Source organism: Lynx rufus, unplaced genomic scaffold (assembly GCF_022079265.1).
Source record: "Lynx rufus isolate CCGP_SWC_20201006 ecotype Redwood Valley unplaced genomic scaffold, mLynRuf1.p SCAF_1, whole genome shotgun sequence".
In the NCBI taxonomy this organism is placed as follows: Eukaryota; Metazoa; Chordata; class Mammalia; order Carnivora; family Felidae; genus Lynx; species Lynx rufus.
In genome coordinates, this window is record NW_025814823.1 from 89,350,743 (window position 1) to 89,377,718 (window position 26,976).

At 46.5% G+C, this 26,976-nt stretch overlaps 1 protein-coding gene, 4 non-coding genes and 1 pseudogene across 8 annotated transcripts; 3 read left to right on the forward strand and 3 right to left on the reverse strand.

The window, feature by feature from the left end:
• Positions 1 to 3,676: 3,676 nt before the first annotated feature.
• Positions 3,677 to 3,748, reverse strand: TRNAP-UGG (transfer RNA proline (anticodon UGG)). Its single transcript has one exon. It is a non-coding gene; the product is annotated as a tRNA-Pro (tRNA).
• A 1,440-nt stretch (positions 3,749 to 5,188) lies between these two features.
• TRIM7 (tripartite motif containing 7) lies at positions 5,189 to 18,918 on the reverse strand. Of its 4 annotated transcripts, none has more exons than XM_047082587.1 (7): positions 18,207 to 18,918; positions 17,189 to 17,284; positions 14,547 to 14,777; positions 13,317 to 13,339; positions 12,908 to 13,023; positions 12,361 to 12,396; positions 5,189 to 6,535 (listed from the first exon to the last, which is right to left on the reverse strand). In XM_047082587.1, exons 1-7 carry the CDS (start codon positions 18,711 to 18,713, stop codon positions 6,423 to 6,425), a joined length of 1,122 nt encoding a protein of 373 aa, XP_046938543.1. In that variant the 5' UTR covers positions 18,714 to 18,918; the 3' UTR covers positions 5,189 to 6,422. The 4 variants fall into 4 exon arrangements, with proteins under 4 accessions (XP_046938543.1, XP_046938553.1, XP_046938536.1 ...); XM_047082597.1 differs by lacking the exon at positions 5,189 to 6,535 and adding an exon at positions 9,339 to 10,318 and having other exon boundaries at positions 18,207 to 18,913; XM_047082580.1 differs by lacking the exon at positions 5,189 to 6,535 and adding an exon at positions 10,225 to 10,954 and having other exon boundaries at positions 18,207 to 18,903.
• On the reverse strand, positions 6,269 to 6,341 carry TRNAT-UGU (transfer RNA threonine (anticodon UGU)). The gene has a single exon. It is a non-coding gene; the product is annotated as a tRNA-Thr (tRNA).
• A 2,290-nt stretch (positions 18,919 to 21,208) lies between the features above and the next one.
• Positions 21,209 to 21,280, forward strand: TRNAA-UGC (transfer RNA alanine (anticodon UGC)). Its single transcript has one exon. It is a non-coding gene; the product is annotated as a tRNA-Ala (tRNA).
• Positions 21,281 to 21,728: 448 nt separating this feature from the next.
• Positions 21,729 to 21,801, forward strand: TRNAK-CUU (transfer RNA lysine (anticodon CUU)). Its single transcript has one exon. It is a non-coding gene; the product is annotated as a tRNA-Lys (tRNA).
• A 325-nt stretch (positions 21,802 to 22,126) lies between these two features.
• On the forward strand, positions 22,127 to 22,206 carry LOC124523799 (uncharacterized; annotated as a pseudogene).
• Positions 22,207 to 26,976: the final 4,770 nt, after the last annotated feature.

Consider the following 26,976-nt stretch of genomic DNA (forward strand, 5'->3'; position numbering starts at 1 on the left):
TTTGGTTTAATTCCTAAGGGCTACACCTGACCCACCTCCTTGGCCTATTGCTTTCTGTTTAAAATTTCATAAAAGTAGGGTGAAATGATGTAGAAGGAATTTATGGTATGAAAGTATAATAATTACACTTCTTGAATATTTTTACAAAGCAAGTTACAAGACAGTGCAAAGTATTTTTGTTAAAATAGTGTGTGTATTAAAATATGCATGAAAAGAATATGAAAAGCTCTAAGCAAAATATTAACAATTGGGTGGCATTGTTGAAGGTGATTTTCATTTTCTTTATGCTAATTATTCTTATGCCTGTCTAATTTTTCTATACTGTGCACATATTGATGGAATAATCCTTAAGTTTCTAAAAATACAAATGGAAGTCCTAAGGAACTAAAAGAACTGGAGGAAGTTGACCACCCACATGACACAAGCAGCAGGGAGAGCACCAGGGTGCACCTTGGCCAAGGGTGCCTCTGTTTCTGCCCACTTTGGTGCAGTGTAACAGCAAGCCCATTTAGTCTCATGTTGCCAAATAAAAACAGAAAGTTAGCATTGACACACAGGAAGAAGGGAAAGCCAGAACTCCCTCTCACCTCACTGCAGGGTCACATTTTTAACAAGTTACTAAAACAAAAAGACTGAAGGAACTTGGAAAGGCTCTTATGCTGGGAGATGCTTCCATATCTGGTTCTTGTGTCTGTAACTGCAGTAGGCAGAATTCAAAGATGGGTCCCAAGTTTCCCATGCTGGTGTACATACCCTGTATACTCCCCTTCCCTTGAGTAAATACGAAGGGATATCATACCCATGATCATGATACATTTTATGGAAGAAGCAATTTTGCAGATGTAATTAAGTTCACTGGCCAGTTGACTTTGAATAAATCCATTTTGGGTGGGCCTGATTTAATCAGGTGAAACCTCAGACAAAAGTGAAGTACCAGGGGAGGTTGCACTCTTGGCCTCAAGGGAGAAATAAAGTGTCCTATTGTGAAAGGGTCAATGAGCCAGCAAGAGGGCTCTGAGAACAGCATCCAACAAACAGCCAGCAAAGCAATGGGGATTTTAGTCCACAACCACAAGCAACTGGAGTCTGCCTACAGCTGATAAGGTTGGGAGAGAATCCCGAGCCTCAGAGAATATGGCAGCAATGGCCAAAACCATGATTCCACCTGGTGAAACATGAGGAAAGGACCTTGCTAACTTGTCCCCAGACTCTTGACCCACCAAAACTGTATGATAATAAATTTGTGTTGTTTCAAGCCACTAAATTTGTGGCAATTTGTTATGCAGTAATAAAAATAAAAAATGGCCTTTTGAATTAAGGAACCCCTCTTTTTTAAAAAATTGTTATTGTGAAAAATATCTTTGTTGTGCAAATATTTTTACATGTGCAAAGATCTTAAGCACACAACTAAGTGAATACACACACACACACGTGCCCATCACCCAGATCAAGGTAGTATGTTTCCAGCACCTGAAACTGTTACCTCCTGTCTCTCTGCCATCAGTACCTGCACTTCTTTCCCCGAAGTAACAGTATTTCTAACTTCTATCAGCAGAGATTAGTTTTGCTCATGCTTGAATATCTTATGTATGCAATCAACAGAAAATAGGATCTTTTATGCCTGACTTCTTTGTTCAGTATTAATGTGAGTGAAATCTATTGATGTTTGTAACAGTAAACTTATCTACTTCTGTTCGAGCTGCCGTAACAAAATACATGATTCAAATCTGTATCTATAGGAGGTAGACCTACTGGTGCAAGAAAAAGTTAACGGAGAATATTGATACTGATCACTAAATATTGATAGTTGTTTCTGAGTTGTGGGTTTTCTGGTGAATTTTTTTCTATTTTTTTCCCGGATTTGCCGAGTTGGTTTTACTTTTTTAATGGATTTTTATAATGGGGAGGGAAGGGAGGATACCCTGTATAGGATTCAATCTAGCGTGTTTTTTCAAGACCCAATACCTCCAGCTGAAACACTTGTTTAAAGGGTGGAAATCAGGGCATTCACTTTTGAATGTCCCCTCTCTGTAAACAGAGCTTTACTACTATTCTTACTTTCTAATCTTATACTCTAATAAACTTTTGCTTGTTGTTAGGAAGGAAGGAAGGAAGGAAGGAAGGAAGGAAGGAAGGAAGAGAAAGAGAAAGAGAAAGAGAAAGAGAAAGAGAAAAAGAAAAAGAAAAAGAAAAAGAAAAAGAAAAAGAAAAAGAAAAAGAAAAAGAAAAAGAAAAGAAAAAGAAAAAGAAAGAAAAGGAGGGAAATCTTGGGTAGCAGAGTTGCACGGGTGGAGGCCTCTGAGATCTCAGCCACTTCTGAAAGTGCTGGTGCTATTGCCAACAAAAAATGTTATGGTTTTTTTTTTTTTAATTGAGAGGGGGTGCAAGATTCCTACGCATTAATTTCTGAAAATAATATACACTCACAGTTTAATTTGAAAAAAAATTAAAAACAAGGTGAGATTATAGAAGGCTTCCCCTGCGTTCAGGCCCATTCCCCAAAGTGAGAGGTGGGAGTGACTTGAGCGTCTTTCCCAAAACCAAGGCGTGGGGTGTGCGCTTCTCGTACCCTTCTCTGACAGCGCTCGTGGAGCTCAGGTTCCCTGCCTGTGACTCTGGTTAAACTAATCTTTCCGGTCGGGATACGGTTCTGTTTTAACCTGTAAATTTTCCTCAATGCTTCCTTTTCCTGAAAAACCCTTGAAAAGTTATCAGCAGTGAAGACATCCAAAGGGACTTTGCAGCAGGGTAGTGTGGCTGAGCGGTCTAAGGCGCTGGATTAATGCTCCAGACTCTTTGGAGGCGTGGGTACGAATTCCACCGCTGCTAGTTCCTTGACGTGCTTTATGCTATTTTGCTTTGGGTCACAAAAGAGGAATGAGGCAGAATTGGGAGCGCTCCGACCTCAGTGTCTGGGATTCCGTTTTAGCAGCGTGAGTCTGCTATGGATTGTCGGATGCTCTGTGCGGTCTCCGTGCGCTCTGGTGTCCTAGACAGTGAGTGGGTTGGGATGAGGTATTTAACAGGCGTACGTGGCTGAGGCGGAAAAACGGCTGTGTAGATACTGTTTCTCTCCATCCTGGAAGATCGCGCGTCTCTGTACAAGCAGAAGTGATGTGGAAGTCCTGAACTGGACCCTGGTATGTCCCCATAGAGTCTCCAAGTGTACCCCAATGTAGTAAATTGCAAGTAGTAGATGATGGTGGATGTTCTAAATCAGGACCAAGTTTGATTTACAGAGTCTCCAAATGTTAAGTAGTAAGAAGAAAAAAATGGCAGGGGAAGCTCCACACATTGCTTTGGCCCAGCTCTGAACCGAGAACTTCCACGCGTATTAAGCGAACGTGATAACCACTACACTACGGAAACTTTTGGCTGGAGAATCCCTGTAAGACCTTTGATGATTAAGAGAGCCTCCCTGGGTACACTAGATGCAAAGTTCTACGACTGAGAAAAGATGGGTCCAGGTCCCATGCTGGCGGAAAACAAAAGCGAACGGCTCTGCACCCAACCCTTCACCTGCGACCCTCAGTTCTGGAACGGCTCACTCACTCTCCTACCTGCTCTTCTTACTAAACCCCAGGACACTCAGAGCTCTGGGGTATGCCAACTCTGTTCAAGGACAAAACCATCCACATAAGGGACCTAGCTAGAAAGTTAGTAGAATTGAAAAAGCGGGCTCGTCCGGGATTTGAACCCGGGACCTCTCGCACCCAAAGCGAGAATCATACCCCTAGACCAACGAGCCACCTTGTACGTAACTGTTTTTTGCTCAGCTTATAATCAGATTCTCCAAGAAGTAATTTTTATCACCGACGGAGATTTTTATTTTTCACATATTGAAATTGCTCTCTGGATCTGAGTCTCCCACACCCAACGCATCCCTACTCCACAGTCTGGGCATCTGCGATTAATCTCATCCGTAGGTAGCTCGCCCAGCGTAAACGGTCCGTGTCCCTTGGTCCCTCTGTATGTAATCTGGAATCCGAAGGAGTGCCTCACTAGCAGCAGGTAGGAGCAGCAGGCAGGGGCAACTTTCCGCTTTGGGGACCGGAAGCCCCTGCCCAAGGGAGCCCAAGCAAGGCGCAAGTCTGGAGGCCCAGGGTCTGGGCTCAGAGGCTGGGAGAAGCCCAGGGCTCCTGGAGAGAACCGCGCGCGGGATTTGGAGGGGACGCGGGACTGACTGGGTCCTGAGCCGCCACAAGCGAAATGAAGTCGAGGTAGTAGTCCCTTCAGGTGGGGCGCCTGGTAAAAGGGCGAGAGCTTTTCTTTTATTGTTTTATGAAAACATGAAAAGCAACACACCCTTATTTGCAAAAGCTTCACAAAATGTAGGGAAGTGTAAGGCAGAAACAAGATGACCGGAAACCCCGTTCCCTTGGGGTGGCTGGCTGAAGTGGTGGTTGCGTAGCTCTGGAGGCTCGCACTAGAGCGCGCGCGCACACTGGGCACGCAGACTAAATGCCCCGGCTCTCCGTCCCCGAAGCTTTGTCCCGAGATTGCACTGGAGCAGCCATCGGCTCCCGCCAAACCAGGGTCCTGGGCTGTGCGGGCGCTGTCCTCCCTCGTCTCAGCCTTGCTTTCCCTAAAAAGACTTTAACTGCGCTGGATTATTCAGTAGTAAAAAAACAAAAACCAGTGATTCTGATTTCCTGCTGTAAAATTCACGAAAATCCACTCAGAGCTGGTCCAAAGGTTTATTTTTGTGCAGCCAGCAAAGAAATTTCCTACACAACGGCAGTTATAAAAAATGAGTGGGAGACGAATGGTGGTTAACCTTCTCCAAGGAAAAAAGTGCTAATTTGTCTACTGCCACTCCACGATCTTGCTCATCCCTCTGCATTGACCGCTCCATTCGCTGCTCCTCTCGGACTTTTCCTTGGAAAACACAATGCTAACCCTCCTCTTCGCCACAAGGCGTTGGCGTTGTCCTCGTCTCTTTTCGAGACGCAGAAAGCGTTAGATGGGCTCTCTTCTGCCCTAGGCCACCGTGTGTCCTCGGCCTCCGTTACTACCACCTCCGTGTCGTAAGCATTTGCTTCTCTTCTCTATGGAATTATATAACGAAAAGTACAAACTTCCACAATTAGTAACACCTGCCCTAAAGACTATAATTGTCCCATTTACTTCCGGTCTTTTTTTAACCATTTAGTTTTTCTTTTAAACAAAACAATAAAAACACAACTGCTGACCTTCTGACTTTGATTTATTTATTTATGCTGTTAAAGGAAGTCAAGTGTACAAAATGAAACTAAATCCCCAGTGAACAACTGGGGCGCTGCCAGATAGGCAGAGCCAGGCTCACGGAGGGTCTAGGGCACCATCCCGCCACGGCTTTCGCCCGCACTACCCTACTAGGCAGCCGTGGCTCAGGCAGAGGCGTGACCATGCCCCGCCGCGCTATCCCAGCCCGCAGGAGTCCTCTCTCCAAGTCAAACGGGACCTTCAGAAAAGTCCCCACGTGGGGACGCGGCTGACTCCCGGCAGCACTCTATCGCGATTCGGATTTCGAAAACAACCCCGGCCTGGGGCAACAGAGTGGAGAAAACCGCTTGCGGAAACCTGGGTAGACGCCGAAGAGGCAAAGGGAGTAAGCCGGTAGGGAGCGTGGTGGATGGGGGCCACAGGCATTTGCACCGGCCGGCTCCCATCCAAAGAGCCTAGAGTGCTTCAAGACCCGAACAGACACGCCCAGGATAGGCCAGGAGCTTGCCGGCACCTTCCGGCACCTGCGCGTCCCGGGCTCCTGGAATTCGTTGACCCTATGTTCCTGCCCCACTGGACAACCACCTCACTATGGAAGCTAGATTGTGGAGAGCAATGGCGAGCCAAGGGTAAGGCTTAAACCTAGTCCCCCTCCAGACTAAAATAGATTCCCAGGGTGCGTTGTTAAGAGGTGGGCACAGACAGGTGGTCCCCACTTAACGAAGAAGACAGAGACCAGGGCGACTCCCTGGCCTGAGTAGGTGAGAGGAGGGGAACGGAAAGACCTTCCACGAACTTGCAGAGAGCCTGCGAAGGATACCAGCGAAGGACCGCTGTGAAGACGCGCGGAGCCAGCGGAGCCTGTGATCGAAAGGTCACGGACGCAGTGGGTTTGGTTCTTGAAAAAGTAAAGCCACTTTTAGTCGGTGGGCATCTAAGTGGCAAGGAACAGGCAGCTCTGCCTAAGGCCTGGTGTCTAAGAAAAGCGGAAATTCGTGTTGGCTCAAGCATCTTCCGCTTTTCCACCTTTGAGGAAAGGGTGGGGAAAAAAAGACGCGCCAGCAGGCCCCAGCGAGATTTGAACTCGCGACCCCTGGTTTACAAGACCAGTGCTCTAACCCCTGAGCTATGGAGCCAACCGTAAACTTCACCTCTGCGCAAGAATACTTGATGCTGTCATCGTCTGCCGCGCAGCCGCAATGAGCCACAGGAAGGAGCTAAGCAGTAACAAGCCGGACGGCGTCTCTCCACGAACTGGGGCCCAGTTGGGCCCTCGCTGCCTCTCCGGGGACTTCAATAAGTGTCAGTGAGGCAGGCCAAACCGCAAATCCTGGGAGACAGGGCAGATCTTGTGAGAGATAGGGTGAGAGCACTACCCGACGTGGGAGGGGGCGGGGCCTCCAGTGGGCGGAGCTGTAGGAAGACCCGAGGTCCTTCTCCGGCTTAGGAGTCGGGGGCAAAGACGGGTTGGATAGATAAGTCCAAGGCTTATTCTGTATGAGAATGAGTCCAAGGTCAGGGCTGCGAGGGAGGAGTTAGGGTAAGGGTGTCAGTAGGCCTGTTCCGAAGGAATCCAGGTCCGGGCTGGTAAGGTGGGCTGTCAGTGGGCAGTGAGTGAGAGGCTGAGAGAGGATGTTGGAGAAATCGGAAGGTCAGAGCGTGAGGAGGTGCTAGTGGGAAAAGGACTGGATCAGGGGTGGGGTTCCCTAGCCCCTGAGGCACCTTTAGGCAAGTTAGGAAAAGGCAACCTTTTGTAGCAACCTGGATGGAACTGGAAAGTGTTATGCTAAGTGAAATAAGTCATACAGAGAAAGACAGATACCATATGTTTTCACTCTTATGTGGATCCTGAGAAACTTAATAGAAAACCATGGAGGAGGGGAAGGAAAAAAAAAAAAAAGAGGTTAGAGAGGGAGGGAGCCAAAACATAAGAGACTCTTAAAAACTGAAAACAAACTGAGGGTTGATGGGGGTGGGTGATGGGTATTGATGAGGGCACCTGTTGGGATGAGCACTGGGTGTTCTATAGAAACCAATTTGATAATAAATTTCATATTTAAAAAAAAATAAAATAAAAATAAAAACTTTCAAATAGTTAAAAAAAATAAAGGAAAAGGCAACCTTTGGGGCCCACCTCAACTCTGGAGGTGCTGGTTCTGTAAAAGTCCCTAAAAGCCCAGGGGATAGAGAGCAGGGTGAGAGCCCAGGTGAGAGACAGGAGCCCTAGCCCTGCAACGGTCAGGAAGTTGCAGCTGTACAAGACATGGAAGCAGCCCAAGTGTCCATCATTGATGAATGGGTAAAGAAGAAGTGGTATATATATACAATGGAATGTTATTCAGCCATAGAAAGGAATGAAATTTTGCCATTTGCAAGCACATGGATGGAGCTAGAGAGTATAATGTTAAGTGAAATAAGTCAGAGAAGGGCAAATACCATATGATTTCACTCGTGTGTGGAATTTAAGAAACAAATCAAGTGAGCAAAGGGAAAAAAATAAGATCAAGAAACAGACTCTTAACTATAGAGAATGAACTCATGGTGATCAGAGGGGAGGGGAGGGGAGGATGGGTTAAATAGGTGATGGGGATTAAATAATACACCTGTCATGATGAGTACAGGGTGATGTATGGTGTTGAATTAACTATATTGTACACCTGAAACTAATATAACACTTTATGTTAACCAACTCAAATTAAAGTAAAATTTTAAATTAAAAAAAAAGTGACTGCTGTAAGTGATGGACCTTGCCCTGGTGGCCCAACCTGCTTTATGGTCCCTGCAAGGCCAGGTGACTTAGATCCATGGGCACCCTCAAGTCTGTATGCTGAGGAACCATTTAAGGGTCTGTTGTCAGGGAACTAGCTCATGCAATTCACAAGCATCTGGGACTAATGGGTGGGGTCAGAAGGACCCAAGCTAAGCCAGTCATTGCTTTCAGAAACCTGAACACCTAACAGATCTTAGGATCCCAAAGGATGGAAGAGAAAATTGTATACAATCACACATACCCTCACACCAGCATTGTGACATCCAAAGTCACTACATTGCCTTGTTGACCAAAAGAGAACATCTCAATGTGTGATTGTTACTGTAACTGTTGTTATATTTCTTCAGATATATAGATGTCTATGTAGTTATTAACTCTGCAAACACATACTTCAATAGACACACAATCACATTCACAAACACAAAAGCTGAAAATATACACACAGACAGCCACTCGTACAGTCCCCAGACCTGGCCCTACAGGCACCTCCACCAGACACCCACCTTCTGTGACCTGTAATATGTGTTGCAATACTTCAGCACAGTTGTTATGTGACCTTAAAGGTAACTGTGATACTCAATCCAAAAGCCATATAAGCCCAGATAATATCAGGGCTTGACGATAACATTAGGTGATTTAATTAGCAAGTGAGTGTTAAAATAAAGCGGGGGGGGGGGGTCCTTGTGGAAATGAGTAGTATTCAAATACATGGATTGGCTGCAGTGTTCTAGAACTTCTCCATATATGAACACAACATAGGATTCACCCTCTGGAATGATACTATTATACTGTAGGCTGGACACTTATATGATCCTGACCCAGGCCCATAGGACATTGGATTCAGATTTCCTGGTGCTATGTCTGCTGTGTCTGCCTCTAGAACAGTGTCATGCCTCCCCTGTAAGACCCCTGTATTCAGAGTGTGCTTGGAGCATCTCACGGACAGAGCGCAGAAACCCCATGACACTTGCAGACCAGGTTATTCAATTGTCACTGTCCCTACATGCCAACATATCTGTCTAAACAGATTCATCTAGCCAGTTAGCTAGGTAGTGGGGGAGGAAAACCATGACCCTCACCTAAATGTGGAGTGGCTAATATTTAACAACAAATTAAAAATAGGGTATTACCAAATTGACCTAGGTCTGTTTGCAATACCTAAACCTATGCATGTGCTGATAAAACTGCTCTCCAAAATCCACACAAACCCCTGCCCCCTCAATCTGAGATATAAACATACATGCACACATTCCTCACACATTTAAACACACCTGATCACCCAGTCTAGCAGAAACCTTCACTACTACTTGTGCTCTTGCACCCAGACTGGAGGAGTCAAGAATGAGCTAAGCCATCCTAGAAATGAGCTCAGAGTTTGTATTTCCATCTCCTCATCCCCCTTCCCTGGGTAGCACTAAACAGGAAACTGCCCAAAACCCCCTCCCAGAAGCCCACCCAAACAGAAGCTTGGGAACAATTAGCCAAGGGAATAACACCCCACCAGGGCACAGGCTGAGCAGACCTTGGCACCAGGGTCCTCTGCTGTTGGCACACATTTGACAAGTTCCAGGAAGGGTATATCAGGGGCATGTTTGTGCTCTGTGCATTCCCATGCTGATATTAGTTGCATCTATAAAATTATAAGTGTTGTTTTGTGTTTCAAAATCCCATAGCCTTTGGTCTCCTTACTCAAGGGAGACTATACTTTGGCATTTAAAAGGGGTTTAGGCATGTGTGAGAACACATGGCTGTCACTGTGGCAGAGGATGTACATATCACTCTGTATCATCATTAAGGGGTATTGGAAGGTAGCCATGATAAATGCCATTGTCCTGGGCTTTCCTCTCATGTACAGGTCAAGAATCTCCTTTCAGTTCTGTCCCAAGCTGTTCTCTGACCTGGGAGTACAGTGCTCCTCCCTGAGTAAATGACCTCAGGCCAGGTGGATCCAGGCGTCTGAAGGCAGAGCTAGAAGCTGACAAGAAGGCAAAGCAGAAGTGGTCATGAACTTGGCTGGCTGGGCCTGAACCTGCCCCCTTGCACCTGAGGACAGCACTGTACTTGCTATTGCTCCAGAACCAGAGGCCCTGCTAAGTCCAGGTAGAAAGTCCCAGTGATGGGAAACACCTCTGTCAATAGCTGGGCTCCTGTCCTCACCCACCTCCAAGTCCTCACAGCTCAGGCTAAATCCACATGTCGACAACAGGCAGAGGACAGGCGCCAAGGGTCCAAGGCATCTTCTCTTCTACTCAGTTGACCACGGAACCCTTTTCCACAACCGCCCGTTTTCTGTCTCCAATGTTGTGATCTGCAGGAGCCCCTCCAAGGCAGCCCGGGGCCAATCTGGAAGGCAGGCCCACAGTAACCAGGAGGCTCCGACAGAGGGCAGCATTGCTTCCCATGGGCAGCCCGGATGAGGAGGTATTCACCCTGGACTGATTCACCCTCTCTGGGAGGCCAAAGACTCTCAAGGCCAGATTCGCAAGTAGGTGCCAGTGGAGCAGACAGAGAAAAGGGGGAACACTCGCTCGTGGAAGTTGACGCGGAAGGTGTAGAGGTGGCGCATGTCCTCCACAGCGTAGAAGGACACGGCCCCCACCTCTAGATCCAGGGCCACCCGCACGCGGGACAGGTGGCCACAGCTGAGGGGCGTCCGTTCAGGGCTAGTCACTGCCCAGTACTTCCCGCTGTTGAGCTGCAATGCCCAGACGCCCTCCTCAGGGGTGAAGGGCGTGAGGCCCTTGCGGCGCACGCTCTCGCGCGCCACGCCGAAGGCCCAGCCGTCCTTGGAGCCCACTTCCACCTCCCAGTGGTGCCGCCCGGAGGAGAAACCACAGGACGCCAAGACTCGCGTGTTTGTGTCAAAGCGGCGTGGGTGGCAGGGCAAGTCCTGCGCCCGCTGTCCAAGGCGCACGCTCTTAAGATCCAGAGAGAGGATGAGGCGGGGGTTGGCAGTGTCGGGGTCCAAGGTCAGCTCCACTGAAGGCAGAGACAGGGAGAGATGTCCCATGCAAGCCGTCTCCCCAGCTCCCGTCAGTTACTTCTCCTCCACCATCCCCCCCAAAACATGTACAAGTGGAAGCCAAACAAAAGGAATGTGTGAACCTAATTTGGATCACAATTAGAACAGATCGACAAATACAATTTAAAAGACAACTGGAGAATTTCAAACACTAGGTATTGGAAAGAAGCATTACTTTTTCTAATTGTGATTATGGCTTTGTGGGTTTTTTTAAGTCTATCTTTAGAGATAACATACTGATATTTATGGAAATAACTTATCCATGATTTGCTTCCAAATAATCCAGTGGGAAGAAGCAGGTAGGGGCGTTTATAAAAATATCAGCTGAAGGTCTATGATGAGAACATAATATTCATTATGATCTTCTCTCTACTTTTGTATATATTTAAATTTTTTCATAATAAAAACTTAAAATATGCACACTTGTCATAAGTACTATGTTCTAGGACTATTCTAGGCCCTGGGAATCCCACGGTTCAGTATCCCTGCCCTCCTGTAGCTTCCTTTCTGGGGGGAAGGAAAGAAGAGACAATAAGTGGTAAACATGGACAATAAGAGGAGTCAGAAGAGAAGGCTGTAATTTCAATTAGAGTGGCCAGGGAAGGTGAAAAGGCCTAGGTATGCATTTGAGCAAAGACATAAAGGAGGTGAGGAAGCCAGGCATGAAGCTGTCTAGAGGAAGCATATTCAAGGCTGAGGCCAGCCAGTGCAGTGCAAATGCTCTGAGGTGGGGGTGTGCTTAGTGCATTTCAGAAGCAGCAAAGAGCACTTGTTGTGGCTGCACAGAGTAAGCTAGAGGGAGAGCGTGAAGTGAGTTCAGAGCCTATGAAGCCTTGAAGACCATAGAGAGGACATTATTGAATGAGAGGGGCTGTCCTAGGGTTCTGTGCAGAGGAGGGTCATGATCTGACTTGGTTTAGATCCTTCCATGGTAAATTCTGACATAGCTTGATCAATCATTAGCATCATGAATATGTGCCCCCCTCTGCCCTCCTGCAGAGTTGGATCCCACTCACCCCAGAGCTCTGCAGTAGTAAGAACCTCCTCCCTTCCTGTCTTCAATCTCTTCCTGCTTTGCCTAACCCCTGCACACAAGCCCTGTCCCCAGGAGAGGTCTCTGTTTGTCTGGAAGGGGGAATGGGGAGAGAGGCTCATCCAGGTGACTGGTCCGCAATTTATAGGCCTAAAGGTCCCACTGAGGCCTGAGGGAGCCAGAACTGGGAGGCAAGGATGAGGGGAGGGCAGAGGCAGGCAGGTAGAAGGAACCAGCCATTCACAAAGCCCAGAGAAACAATCATGGGGAGGCAGTGGATTCTCTACATGGCCAAATAATGGGAAATCACTATCACAAGAACCATCTTACCTTTCTCCTCTTTCTCTAGCTCTCCACGAAGATCCTCTGAGGAGGAGAAACAAAGCAGGATATTCGTAAATGACTCAGAAGATTGTCTATCTGGCAATGATGGTGAATATCACCTCCTCTGACATTTACAGCCAGATACCCCGAAGGCTGAGAGTTGATGTGTAGACACTGGGTCAAGTGTGAGGGGTCAGGAAGGGGCAGTATCCTAGCTCTACCTCTTCCACTTCCCTCTCTTTTGCCTGAGCTAGTCTGAGCTGAGCTCTCCCTCCTCATCCTTCTTCTTGCCCCAGTAGCCCTCTACCCTGCCTGTCCCTGGGGGAATCTTTGTGCTCTGGGGAGCAGGGGCTGCTGAATGGATTTGCCACCACCATCTCCCTGCGCCAATCTGTCCTTGACAGATTTTTCTAACAAACCTTCTGGAAAGGTTTTCTAACAAACCTTTTTCTAACAAACCTTCTGGAAAGACACATTTCCTGGGCCCCCAAACTACCAGAAACACACCATGGCCACTAGCACTGCATGGCCCAACCCCAAGCACAGGCCCTACCTTTGAACTTCTTGAGCAGCCCCTTTAAGACAAAGGTCTTGAGGGAAACATTCCAGACTTTATTCTTCATCTCAGAAGAGACTGTGGTTGGCTTGGGACCAGGCACATTGCTGCATCTGCAGGACAAAGAGCCTGAGGAAGGCCCACAAACACTGTCCCACTCCCACCAGGCTGTGACAATTAGGATGGTAAGGTCCTCTTGGTGGGGAGAGGTAGGAAAAGAGAGGCTGATCTTGCAGCAGAATATCCACAGCCAGGCAGGTGGACATTTGCCTTAGAAGGTACATAGGTAAGGCAGTGTGGGAATTGGGAGTGTGAGGTCAGGGATGAGGGGATGAAGAGAGAGAGCTCAGTGGAAAAGGAGAAGAGCCAGCTTGGAAAGACCTAAGGAAATCTTAGGTCCACTCACCTGCTTAGTGTGTTCTTGAATTCCTGGAAAGAAAGATGAAAGAAAGCCAAATCAGCACGAGGTAACCTCCAGTTACTTTTGAGAAAATAAAACTGACCCCTTGTGCTGCTTCCAGAGGAATATGCAACTTTTTTTATTTTTATTTTTTTAGTAGGCTCCACAAGCAGTTTATAGCCCAAGGTGGGGCTTGAACTCACAACCTTGAGATCAAGACCTGATCTGAGATCAAGAGTCAGAGGCTTGGCCAACCAAGGCACCCAGGGATCTAGGTACCCCCAGAGGAATAAGCAATAAGGTGTACTACCACTCCCTACCACCTTTATGGGCCCAGGTGTCAATGGCTTCCTGCTGTGGCTGGTTTCTGGGTGTCTTATCAACTCTCTGCCCACAGCTTTGCAAATGCTCTCTTCATTACAGAATCATCACTGGAGCTTTGTGCTGGGATCCAGTGTTGCCTACCCTCTCTACACCACCCCAGATAAGTCACAGCTCTTATGCAATGACTGGTTACTCATACCAGCACCTTTCAAATGCCTATTCTTGACCAATTTGTGGATTGTGACTATTTATTTATTTTGAGAGAGCCCATGAGCAAGTGGGGGAAGGGCAGAGAGCAAGGGAGAGAGAATCCCAAGCAGGCTCCTTGCTGTCACTGCAGATCCATACGGGACTTGATCCCACCAACCATGAGATCATGACCTGAGCTGAAATCAAGAGTCTGAAGCTTAACCAAGTGAGCCACCCAACCCCCCCCTTTTTAAAGTTTATTAATAATTTCTTAGTAATATTAATAAATATTGAGAGAATGAGCAGGGGAAGGAGGGAGAGAGTGTGACTATTTATTTTAAAAGGAAATAGAATAGAAAATGTGAAAGTACATCCGGTGTAGTAAAGTATTATTTTATGAGACTTTTGGCATAAGGTTTACATGCTGGAATATGACATAAGCCTTGCATATAGCTCTTTGGAACTCCTTTCTGTCTGCTAGATTGGATGTTGCTCAATTCATGTCGTTGAGTAAAGCCAGTAAGATCTTTACTGTGACTCGAGGTCAAGAAATTTTTATCACAACTTTTTAGAACTTTAACCCCAGGAGAATCAGGGCAGTTTTCTCCAGTCCCCTTCTGCTTGAGTATGTGATTCTACTAAATTCACAGGATCTAACTCTGTTCTCACTGTTTATGAAGCCTTAGGATAAATGATCCATACCTCTGGCCAAGCCAGACTCACCTGGAGAAAGTCAAGGTCAGGCTTTCGAGATGTCTCCTGGATCTGGCTGCTGAGCTTGGAGAGCTGGGTGATTTCACCCTCAAGCTGAGCTATGTTCTCATTTTGCTTCTGTGTCACCTCCCGTGACAGCTCCTCCAGGCGGCCCAGGAGCCGGCCCTCCTGCTCCACCAGGAAGGCCCGCAGAGCCTGGAACTCTGCACCCACCTTCTCTCGCTCAGCTGCCATCTGCTTCTGTCTCAGGAGAGAAGTTGGAGAGGCAATGGGGCACAGGCATCAAGATGTGGCATTTGGACAGGAGACTCTGAGCCATCCCACAGGACAAAGTTCCGTCCCCCTCACTGATCAGGGGTCAGAGACTCAACTACACATACCCACCAAGCACAGCCTCTAATTTAAATATCCCACTTCTGAATGCAGAGCAGCTTCAACACATGCTCTCATGTCCCCTGTCACAGATGTGCTCTCCCATCAATCTAGGACAACTTATACTTGCCTCAGAACCACCCTGGGCTGCAGTTTCCTCATTTGAAAAGCAGGAGGAATAAATTAGTGCCTCCTAGAGCCACTGCAAGAATTAAACTGAGGTCACTCCCTCCCACCCCCAAACACATTTATTTTGAGTTAAAAACCATCCTAAAATTTGTATGGAACCACAAAAGACCCCGCATAGCCAAAGTAATATTGAAGAAGAAGACTAAAGTGGGAGGTATCACAATCCCAGACTTTAGCCTCTACTACAAAGCTGTCATCATCAAGACAGCATGGTATTGGCACAAAAACAGACACATAGACCAATGGAATAGAATAGAAACCCCAGAATTGGACCCACAAAAGTATGGCCAACTCATCTTTGACAAAGAAGGAAAGAATATCCAATGGAAAAAAGACAGTCTCTTAACAAATGGTGCTGGGAGAACTGGACAGCAACATGCAGAAGAATGAAACTAGACCACTTTCCTACACCATTCACAAAAATAAACTCAAAATGGAAAAAGGACCTGAATGTGAGACAGGAAACCATCAAAATCCTAGAGGGGAAAACAGGAAAAAACCTCTCTGACCTCAGCCACAGCAATTTCTTACTTGACACATCCCAAAAGGCAAGGGAATTAAAAGCAAAAATGAACTATTGGGACCTCATGAAGATAAAAAGTTTCTGCACTGTAAAGAAAACAATCAACAAAACTAAAAGACAGCCAATGGAATGGAAAAGATATTTGCAAATGACATATTGTACAAAGGGCTAGTATCCAAAATCTATACAGAACTCACCAAACTCCACACCCGAAAAACAAATAATCCAGTGAAGAAATGGGCAGAAAACATGAATAGACACTTCTCTAAAGAAGACATTCGGATGGCCAACAGGCACATGAAAAGATGTTCAACGTCGCTCCTCATCAGGGAAATACAAATCAAAACCACATTGAGATACCACCTCACGCCAGTCAGAGTGGCTAAAATGAACAAATCAGGAGACTATAGATGCTGGAGAGGATGTAGAGAAACGGGAACCGTCTTGCCCTGTTGGTGGGAATGCAAACTGGTGCAACCACTCTGGAAAACAGTGTGGAGGTTCCTCAGAAAATTAAAAACAGATCTACCCTATGACCCAGCAATAGCACTGCTAGGAATTTACCCAAGGGATACAGGAGTGCTGATGCATAGGGGCACTTGTACCCCAATGTTTATAGCAGCACTTTCAACAATAGCCAAATTATGGAAAGAGCCTAAATGTCCATCAACTGATGAATGGATAAAGAAGATGTGGTTTATATATACAATGGAATACTACTTGGCAATGAGAAAGAATGAAATATGGCCTTTGGTAGCAACGTGGATGGAAGTGGAAAGTGTTATGCTAAGTGAAATAAGTCATACAGAGAAAGACAGATACTATATGTTTTCACTTATATGTGGATCCTGAGAAACTTAACAGAAGACCATGGGGGAGCAGAAGGGGGAAAACAAAGTTAGAGAGGGAGGGAGGCAAACCATAAGAGACTCTTAAAAACTGAGAATAAACTGAGGATTGATGGGGGGTGGCAGGGAGGGGAAAGTGGGTGATGGGCATTGAGGAGGGCACCTGTTGGCATGAGCATTGGGTGTTGTATGGAAACCAATTTGACAGTAAATTTCATATTTAGAAAAAAAGAAAAAAAAAGAAAAAAGGCCCAAAATGGAGTCACTCATGCTAAGTCCTCCATCAGGAAACAGAGACTTAATTACAGTTTCAGTTCTCCCAGAAATAGAATCTTAAACCAGTCAATCAGGAGTCACCTGATCAGCATTAGTTGGGTAACTACCTGACAAACAGGGAAAGTAACCTTGCAATAATCCATCTGCTTTTTGGCCCAGTATAACTTCCTTGTTCCTGCCCCCTACTGCCTATAAAATCTCTTGGCTTGCATAGCTTTTCAGAGCTCTTTTTCTATCTGCTAGATGGGATACTGCCCAGTTCATGAATCACTGAATAAAACCAATAAGAACTGCAAATTTTACTCAGATTTTGTCCTTTAACATTTGTCACCCATCCAACTTTCACTCTTCACTTCTTTTTAAAGATTGCACATACAATGCCAGGATGGTGGGGTCCTCTGTTGTCACCCAAAGAGGGCCCACCTGGAAAGTGCCCTGCTCACCAGAAGCTCCTTGCTCTCCTTCTCTTCCGTGGAACGAAACACCTCATAGTCTTCCAGATCCTTCCTCAAGACCTTCAGCCTAGACTCCAGGAGCTCCTGCAGGAGGGTGAGAAGGGAGACATTATGGGAAGAGGACTCTGGAAACACTACATGTGCCTTCCCGGAGCCATCCAGGAGAAAGACAAGGCCCTATTAATTGAAGAGGAGGAGGCAAGGTTGAAGACCTGTCTGGACATCGGGATAGCTGACAGCCTGCACAGACGCACATAGGGGTACGGGGCAATTGAAAGGTGACTCCAAAGACCTCAAGGTCTCACTTCCCCAACCATCTGTGCACAATCCTGGCTGAAATGCAGGCCCTTTGGCAGCCCAACCTGCCTAGTTTTGTCCTCTGATCTCTTAATCACCATCAGAAAGACGTCTGGGAGGGAGTGCTGGAGCGGATTAAGGAGTAAAGAAAAACTGGGGGCTGTGTGCCTGAAGCCTCCGTGCACACCCCAGTAAGGAAGTGGGAAAGAGAAGTGCCTCAAACCCATATCTTTGACACAACCAAAGACAGCTTTTGGTGCTCTATTCAACCCAGAAGTCACCCACTGCCTTATCCCAACCTTTTTGGAAGGTCGTCCCACTCCAGGACGCGGGGACATTGCACAGAGCCACGCCCAGGGAAAGGGCGGGGGCTGAGAATGGGGGCAGAGGAAGTGGGGGTGCGACGGAGACACCGCTAGAAGCCAAGGACAGACAGAAAGAAAATCGCGAAGTCTGGGGGCATCAATTAGGCGATCCAGTAGGGAGCCCAGAGGGAAGCTCGAGGTGGGTGGGAGGATGGTACTGGTTGTGTGTGGGTGACCCAGCGAGTGCTGCAATCAGTCCCAGAGCCAGTGGAACAGGAAGAAAGGGGCAGGGTCTCACCTGGGTATCCTGCCTGCCTGCCTGCCAGAGGTCTGCACTGTCTGCGCGGGAAGACAGGACCCGAACTGGGATCCTGAGGCTCTGCATGGGTGGGGCCCGCCCTCACCTTAGCTTCCTGCACAGCCTCGTCTAGCGGCAACACTGCGTGCGCGCGGTGTTCGCGGGCGCGGTCGCACACCACGCAAATGGCGCGTCCGTCGTCCTGGCAGTAGAGCTTGAGCGGTTCACCATGCTGTACGCACCCGGCCACCGCCGCCTCCGGGGGCCGGTGTTCTCCTGGCGCGGCCGCAGGCAGGCTGAAGCGCCGCAACAGCGTGGCCACTGAGGCCAGCTGCCTGTTGGGCCGCAGCTGGCCGGGACGCACGGGCTCTCTACACTGTGGGCAGGGCAGCGGACAAGGCAGTGCGCGCGGCACCGTGGTCGTTCCTGTGCCGGGGCGCTCCCAACAGCGCGCGATACAGGAGCGGCAGAAGCTGTGACCGCACTCGACGGATACGGGCTCGCGGAAGAGCTCCAGGCAGATAGAGCATGTGGCCTCGCCCTGCAGCTCTGCCGCCAGTGCCAGCGCCTCGGCCCCGGAGCCGGGGCCAGTCCGCGGCCCCACCGCCGCCATGCGCTTCCTTAGCGCACTTAAGTCCAGCAGTGCTGGAGAAGCCGAGGGACCCGACAGTTCGCGGCTCGGAGTGGGGAGGCCCAGTAGGGGCCTCCGAGCACCCACTAGGAGAGGAAGGGAGGGGCTGACGCCGGGCAGGCGGAGACGTAAGCTGAGGGCTGGCCCGGCCGGGAAGCCGAGAGAAGAATGAGAGTTGTGGGCGGGCCAGACTGCACTGCTCGACTGGATCCAAGCGCCGGCCAGCTCCCTGCACCTCTGCTCTGGGCCACTCAATCACTGGCTTTGGTCTGCGGCCTCCTCGGTCCCCTGGCGCCCTCTCTCTGTCGCCCCCCCTAGCCCAGCCCGTCAGCAGTCCTCTCTAAGCCACCCACAGCCTGGCCCAGGCAGCCGTGGGAAACAGGCCCGGACAGGTGGGAGCCCACACCCAGCCGGGCACAACTCGTCGTGGCCGCCTGAGGCCAACCCAGCAGGGCCAGGCCTTGGGCCTAGCGCCCGGGCCACAGTGTCAGGTTCCCAGAGTGCAGGTTTGTCCTGGTCCTGTGCTGACCTAAATTTAGTGTCTGGAACCTGGCTCTTGCCCCCACCCCCAAGCCTGGCATAGTATCTATTTCCCACTGTTGTTCTCCCCCTTATTTATTCTTTATTTAATTTTTGGCTTTGAATAAATAATACATTTACAATGAATTTTCCCACTTTAATCTCCCTCCCAAATAACTCAACCCTCTACTGTCCCTCCAGAACTACCTGATGTATTTGTTTCCACCCCCTTTCCTCATTCCCTCTGGAGGCCACTCAGGGCAGGCTTTAGCGACCACCCTCCTCAGAAACCACTCTTGTCAAGGTCACCAGTAACCTCAGCAATCCTAACCTAAAGGCATAGGCTCCTTCTCATCTCATCTGCCCTCTTCTCTGATGCTTCCTCCTTGCTGACACTCTTTCCTGGCGCCTTCCAGGTTACTGTACTCCCTGGCTCTCCACCCACATCCCTGGCCTCCTACCTTTTTCTTGGTCTCTCTTGTGGTTTCCTCCTCCTCTCCCCGCACTTGCTCAGCCCTTGGACCTCCGTCTATCCTCACTTGTGATCTCTTCCATTTTCTTGGTTTGAAATACCCTCTCCTTGTGGATGCCACAATACACATCCCCACCCAGGTTCCCTTAGGATGCCTGGCTCCCACATCCATCCCCAGGCAGCATGTCCTAAGGAATATCACTCCGCACTCACTGTATCCACAACTGTATTTCTAATCTGCTTCTCCACCTGTTCCTTCCACAGTCTTCCCCACCCCACCCCATTTAACAGCAACTCCATCCCTTCAGGTGCTGAGGCCAAACTGGGGAGTCCTCTATGACTCCCAAGAGGAATACATTGCCCACACTCCACCCTCAGTTCCTCAGTGTGTCCTCCCTCTCTCATGTCCTCCACTGCACCATTTCCAATGATCTGATGATCACAATTCTCTCCCCTTCTGTCACATTGCTCTACCTTGTCTTCTCCACCCAGCTGTGAGAACAGTCCTGTTAAAATGTTAAGTCAGATTAATGTTAAGTTCTCCTCTGCTCAAACCCTCCATTGGCTCCCACTTCTCAAAGTCAAAGTCTTTACAGTCCTCCAAAGGCCCTATCCATTCTTTGACCCCATACCCTGCACCCAGCCTCTCTATCCGCATCTCTTGTCACTCTCCTCTGTTGACTCCTCTCTTTCCATATGGACCTCCTTGCTATTCCTGCACCATGCCAGCAAGATCCTATCTCAGGGCCTTTGAACTGGCTTTTACCATTACTTGGACTTCTCTTTTCCCATACTTGCATGGCTTACTTCTCCCCTCTTTCAAGCCTTGTTTCAAATAACCTCTCAGCGAAGCCTGCCCCCACCACACTGTTTAAAATCACACCTTACCGCACTTTAATCTTCAACGCGGGCTCTATTTTCTAACACTCTACTCCCTCCTCTGGAATTTGAGCTATTGAAGGGGATGACTGTGTCAGTTTTGTTCGCGGCTGGACCCCCAGATTTCTAGAGCAGTTCTTGGCACATAGTAAGCGATCGGTAAAGTTTTCTTGGAATGAACTGATTTAACATTGTTCAAAATTCAGATATACACAGCAGTTCACAGCGAAAAGTGTGTCCACTGTCTACGCTCGAGTCTCCTCCCCATCCCAAGCGATCAATTTTGCAATTCTGAATTACTACACTCCCTTTCTTTTTAACAAACGTAGCAGTCTGCACACAGTCTTCCTTACTTCACTTTTTCGGATCACAGTTCATTTGGGGCATTGTGCCCAATGACTTCCCCCCTGCCTTCAGGTGTTTATTCCGGCCCTGTTCTTCCAGCGAACGTCCCCTCAGTGGGGACAGTGGAGGACTCGGAAACACAGCTCCAAGCGCTACGGTACCGGCTTTGCAGCATCTGGGTTATCTCGCTCCGCCATTTGCGCAGCCGCTCTCTGTGCTAATATACAGTCAAGAGAGCATGTAGAGAGTGACTTTGCCAGGTGGGGATGTAGCTCAGTGGTAGAGCGCATGCTTTGCATGTATGAGGCCCCGGGTTCGATCCCCGGCATCTCCAGCGTGGGTTTGCGTGAAAGCCTCTTTTTCATTAAGTTTTGAAACTAGGTTTGTTTGCAAAGCCTGGGGGACAAACTTCCTATCTTGGAGTTTGCACAGGTTGGAGGGGGCGACCGTGGGACCCACCTACTCGATTTCCCAGATACCACTTCTGAACTCCAGATTAAAGTATCAGAGTGAGCATGCCAGCGCCATAGAAAGAATGCGTTTGCCGTCATTCGCCCCCTGAACTTTCCGGGAATGGAAAAAGTTTAGGTCGCGGGCAGACCAGAGTAAACAGAAAACAGACTTAGGTGGGAGGGGCAGTCAGGCATGATCTACAAGCTTTACGTTCCCCGGGCTGAGGAACCATTTGATTAGATCACAACTAAACCGACCTTTAAATTTGGAGCCGCAAACAGCCTGAATAGTACCTTGAAGTAAGAATTGTTGAGACGCTGTCCCAGGCCGCCCGGCTAGCTCAGTCGGTAGAGCATGAGACTCTTAATCTCAGGGTCGTGGGTTCGAGCCCCACGTTGGGCGCGCAGTGTGTCTTCTTTTCTTGTATTTCAATTGATGACAACCGGTTCACTACCTCTGTATTCTGGGACAACAAAAACCTCATTCTGGAAATTTCCTGTGTGCAGCAGTCAGTTGGCCTTTTTTTGTAGCTATACCTTTGTTCATGGATTAATTTATGCTTTACCGCTAGCAAAGTGAATTTTACATAAGTATATGTAAATTATTAGTTTTTAAAATAGTTAAAATATGCAAAATAAAATTTACCATTTCAATAGTTTTTACATGTACAGTTCTGTAGCTTTTCACACATTCACACTGTTGTGCAATCACCATCTATCCATCTCCAATTGCTTCTTGGCCTTTTGGCTAAGATCAAGTGTAGTATCCATCTCCAAACTTTCTCGTCTTCCCCAACTGCAACTCTATCCAGGAAATACTATCTCCATTCTCTCCTTCCTCCAGCCCCTGGCAACCACCATTCCACTATCTCTATGACTACTCTAGGGGCCTTATACATATATTTGTTCTTTTGTGACTGGCTTATTTCACTTAGCACAGTGTCTTCAGGGTTCATCCGTGTGTATCAAAATTTCTTTCTTTTTAAAGCTAACTAATATTCCATCATATGTTACATTATTTTTAACTGTTCATCTGTCTACAAACACTTGGTTAGTTTCCTTCCATTTTTTGGCTCTTGTGAATAATGAAGCTATTAGCATCGGTGTGCAAATACCTGTTTGAGTTCCTGCTTTCACTTCTGTTGGGGATATACCTAGAAGTGAAATTGCTTACCATATGGTGTTTATTTTTTCTTTTTAATTTTAACTCCAGTATTATAACATATGGTATTCCTATGTTTAATAGTTTTGAAGAATCACTATACCATTTTCCACAGAATTCCACAAAGTAAGTTTTTAAATATCTTTTGAGTAGGTTACAAACTGTACTGTTCAAAAATTGAACCATATATAAAAATATTCAGTGAAAACTGTCATCTTCTCTCCTTAGGTAACAACTTTTGTTTCTTTGTATATATTCTTCCACAGTTACATATTTTTGATGCAAATATATTTCTATTTTCCTCTATTTTATACAAAAAGATAGTTACAACTCTTACATTTGGGGATCTTTCCATCTCAAGACATAGGAAACTTTCTAAATCTTTTTTTTTTTTCCAGCTGCATCATATTCCCCTGTAGATGAATCACAGTTTATTTAACAAATCACCTACTGATGGACATTTATGTTGTTTCTAACCTCTTATTATTATAATCAATTCTGCAGTTAATAAGGATATTGTGTTGTTATTTTGCACTTATGCACTCATATCGGTGGGGCAAATTCCTAGAAGTGAGATTGCTAGGTCAAAGCTTAAATGTGATTGTAATTTTATAGATGTAGACAAATCACTGAACTGTGGATCTTACAGGCTGATATTCCTTCCTACCAGCCATGAATCAGATTGCCTGTTTCTCCACTACTTTGGTGGCAATGGACTGCTTTAACAAATCTAACATGACTCCACCCTCCTTAAAATTGCCAGGATCCCTCACTGCCTGTCCTAGATAAGATGATACCCATTGCAGGGCCTACAGGGCATGGCCTGACAGGAAGAGGGACCCTCCTTTTGCCTCTCAGAGGAGCATACTCAAGCAAAAGATTCTGAAGATCACAGTGTCAATCTATTTATGGCTTCTAATCCAATTCTATAGGACAACATTATTTTTTTCTTTTTTAGGCCTGGTTCTGTGAAGACTATTATGTTTCCTTCATTTGCAGAGCCACGACATCTTTGGAAAGGCAAACTCGTTTATTTCTTACTCTGCAAATTTTCTCCTTGGACAGGAAGAAACCAACCAAACATAAGAAATTAAATTTGTATGTGATTTTCTATTTGGTCTTGATATCACATGGGGCATGTATAAATTATTAGATCATGGGGGTGCCTGGGTGGCTCAATGGGTTAAGCTTCCAACTTCAGCTGAGGTCATGAGCTCGCAGTTTATGGGTTCAGGCCCTGCCTTGGGTTCTGTGCTGACAGCTCAGAGCCTGGAGCCTGCTTCAGATTCTGCGTCTCCCACTCTCTTTGCCCTTCCCCTGCTCATGCTTTCTCTCTCTCTCTCTCTCTTCCAAAAATAAATTTTAAAATATTATATATTAGATCATGCATGAACTTGTGGTCTACAATAATAATTATATGTAATTTATATATAAAGTATTAATTCACCATAGACTTGAATATTTTTATCTAAAACCTCATTTGAAACAGAAAATTATCTCCAGGTTTAAAATATTTATGGCTATTTTCTAACTAGTCTAAAAATACTCCAGTGTCAGCTGTTTCTTTAACAGTCAGTGGTTTCCTTTTACTAGCTTGACAAAGTCATTCTCCTAGGGTCTGTGTAGAATCAGGAGAAATGGCTCAACGACCAACAAATACCCCCCTGTTATTTTAATGCTGTTTATATTATATCACATTTGTTAAGGGTACAAAGTCCTCTAAATAAAAGGCAGGTTTCAGTCACATACTGGTGTCCTGGGGAATGTGAATTTGGGGTAAGTAGGAAGACAAAATGTCAATCAGAGCAACCTAATTCTGAGGACTGCATGCCAGAGGAAGAGTGACCAAATAGATGACCCAGAATGACCTGCTCCTCCATTCTGTGTCAGGACCAACTGGATTAAAATCACTGGGTATTTTTGGCAACTGCTGTCATTTGAGATGTTTAATGTCTAAGGACTAGGGAGGCTTTAGAATATGGAAAAGAATACATACTTGTTCTGTGATTAATATTCAATGTATTACAGTTGTCAATGTTAAAGCCTAGTTTTTCTCAAGGTTTTAAATTCAACTTATAAGTATTGCTGTTTTTCTTATAAAGCTAGCAAATTTTGGAACAGGAAAATCACTAGGTCCTTGCACTCATTACTTCACTAGTGCCTTCATGAATTATGGTTATCGAAAGGCATCATCCCAAACATCTCAGCCATTGGTGATAGTTTCTCTTAGACGTTTCAGGTGACAGTTGTAGATGTACCTATCTGAACCCTCATTGAGTGTGGAGGAGAGGGAGGCACTGATTAGGTTACAGGTGCAGTGTAGAGCCAGTACCTGAACCTTGGTTGCTGCTGCCGTCTCCCTGCTTCAACCACCAACTCACAGCATTTAGAAACCCCGGGTGTGTTGTCTATTTGCAAGCTTCTGAATGAAGCTATGTGTTTATTCATCTGTCCTTAAAAACTCCACATTGAGGTCCTGCTGTATTTCTCATCAGCCTGGGAGTCCTCTAAGACATACCTTTTTCTATCCACTTGTAAATAAATACAGCAGCTGATGTGGATGGAGTCATCAGAATGCAGAGCCAAGGAGTTATAGCTGTGGCTCCTTATCCTCCAAGTCCCTGGTCTTCCTTCACTCATTGAACCCACCAAGCACACTCCTACTTCAGAGACTTTTAATCCTCTGCCCATCTCCCAAAGGCTTCTTCCCAAGATCTTTGAAAGGCTGGCTCCTTTTTATCTTCCTGACTCAGCTTATTGTCACCTTTTTTTTTTCTTTTTCTTTTTAAATTTAAATCCAAGTTAGTTAACATATAGTGTAATAATGATTTCAGGAATAGAATTTGGTGATTTATCACATATGACACCCAGTGCTCATTCCAGCAAGTGTCCTCCTTAATGCCCCTCAACTATTTAGCCCATCCCCCCATCCAACATCCCACCAGCAACCCTCAGTAGCCCATCTCTATTTGCTTGTCACTCTATCAGATATCCTTCATTTTCTCACAGTCCTTATCATCCTCTGAGATAGAGACAGTGAGGTGGGAAGTGATGGAGGCAGAGATAAAACTGGAATTGTGGAATAGAGGAAAATGTTGAAGCTGGGTGATAGGTACTTGGGTTTCATAATATCATTAACTCTACTTTGAATTTCCTAATAAGTTTTTTAACAAATAAATCAAAAGGAAACATAATTACTTATGAGTGAGAGATTAAAATTTTAGGTAGATAATTTTGTAGAATAATGATATTGGGGCTTATTTGAAAAAATGTAAAGATGTAGCAAGGTGACAATTACATAGAACCCTGAGTGTTAACTCATGTCCTTTAAACTATTTCCCTGGGGTACTCAGAAGCAGGGGAGCCAGAAATCTTGAGCTCCATGCACTGTCCTGGCACCTAGATTTGGCCTTTTTCTTTCACTCTTCGCTGAAAAAAAAAAAAAAAAAAGGGAATCTCCCTAAATATTCTCCTGCGTCCTAAGGCAGGAAAAAATTACAGATGAATCCAAAGCATGAGTAGTTTCCAGGAAACAAGGATGCTCTCAAATGGTCAGGGCAATGCTGAACAGATAAAGGGGCCAATGTGAAGGGGCTCCCACTGACAAGCAGCTACAATTTAAGTATCAAAAAGAGAATAATAATTAGCATTAATTGAAACAAGATGAGCCTAGGAAAGCTTTTAAAACCATAATGACAAGTTAGCACTAAGTGTAATCCAAAGAAATATGACTCAAAGCAGACGGCTTCCTGCACAGCTTGTTGCCCAGCCCAGCTGGGTTTTTGGTGTTAATTGTGTTGCTTTGAATTTGTTTACTATCTCCACAAGGAACAGGAATGAAAGCTCATAGATAAGCTGAGGCACAAACCAAAATTCACCTGGTGAAGAGTGACTGAGTGATGGTGCTGGGCTCTCAGAGTTCTGGGGCCACCAAGAAGGTCAGTTTGGGGGGGGGGGGCGTGCAGGAGACACTCTAACAGTGCAGAGCCTGGAGTGAGGAGCATGTACTGACTGACTTGCCTCAAATCAGTAAAACATGAAAAAAAAGAAAGAAAGAGGGAGAGAGAGACAGAGAGGAAGGAAGAAGAAAGGAAAGAAAGGGAGAAAGAGAGAAAGGAGGGAAGGAGGGAAGGAAGGAAGGAAGGAAGGAAGGAAGGAAGGAAGGAAGGAAGGAAGGAAGGAACAAGCAAGCAATGGGGTCAGCGGGGGAAGGAGAAGCTTTCTCCCAGGTGTGATCCAGAATCCTTCACTCTTCACTCCTCTGGGTCTCTAAGTTCCATGGCTGGGCTCTAGCCTTTCTGGTTGGGTGAATGCATCTTTAAGTTCTGGGAAGTTATACAAATAAGTGTGAAAGAGCAATGATAAAGAAATGGGCAAGATAATTGATTTTTTTCTTATGCTATTTTTGGTTATGCT

Coding starts and splice junctions, on each gene's coding strand:
- TRIM7 (XM_047082580.1), bottom strand. CDS start 18,713: ATGGCGGCGGTGGGGCCGCGGACTGGCCCCGGCTCCGGGGCCGAGGCG. Junction 14,778..17,188: donor AGGAGAGCAAGGAGCTTCTG/GTGAGCAGGGCA, acceptor CTCCTGAGACAG/AAGCAGATGGCAGCTGAGCG. Junction 12,397..12,907: donor GCTGCTCAAGAAGTTCAAAG/GTAGGGCCTGTG, acceptor TCTCCTCCTCAG/AGGATCTTCGTGGAGAGCTA.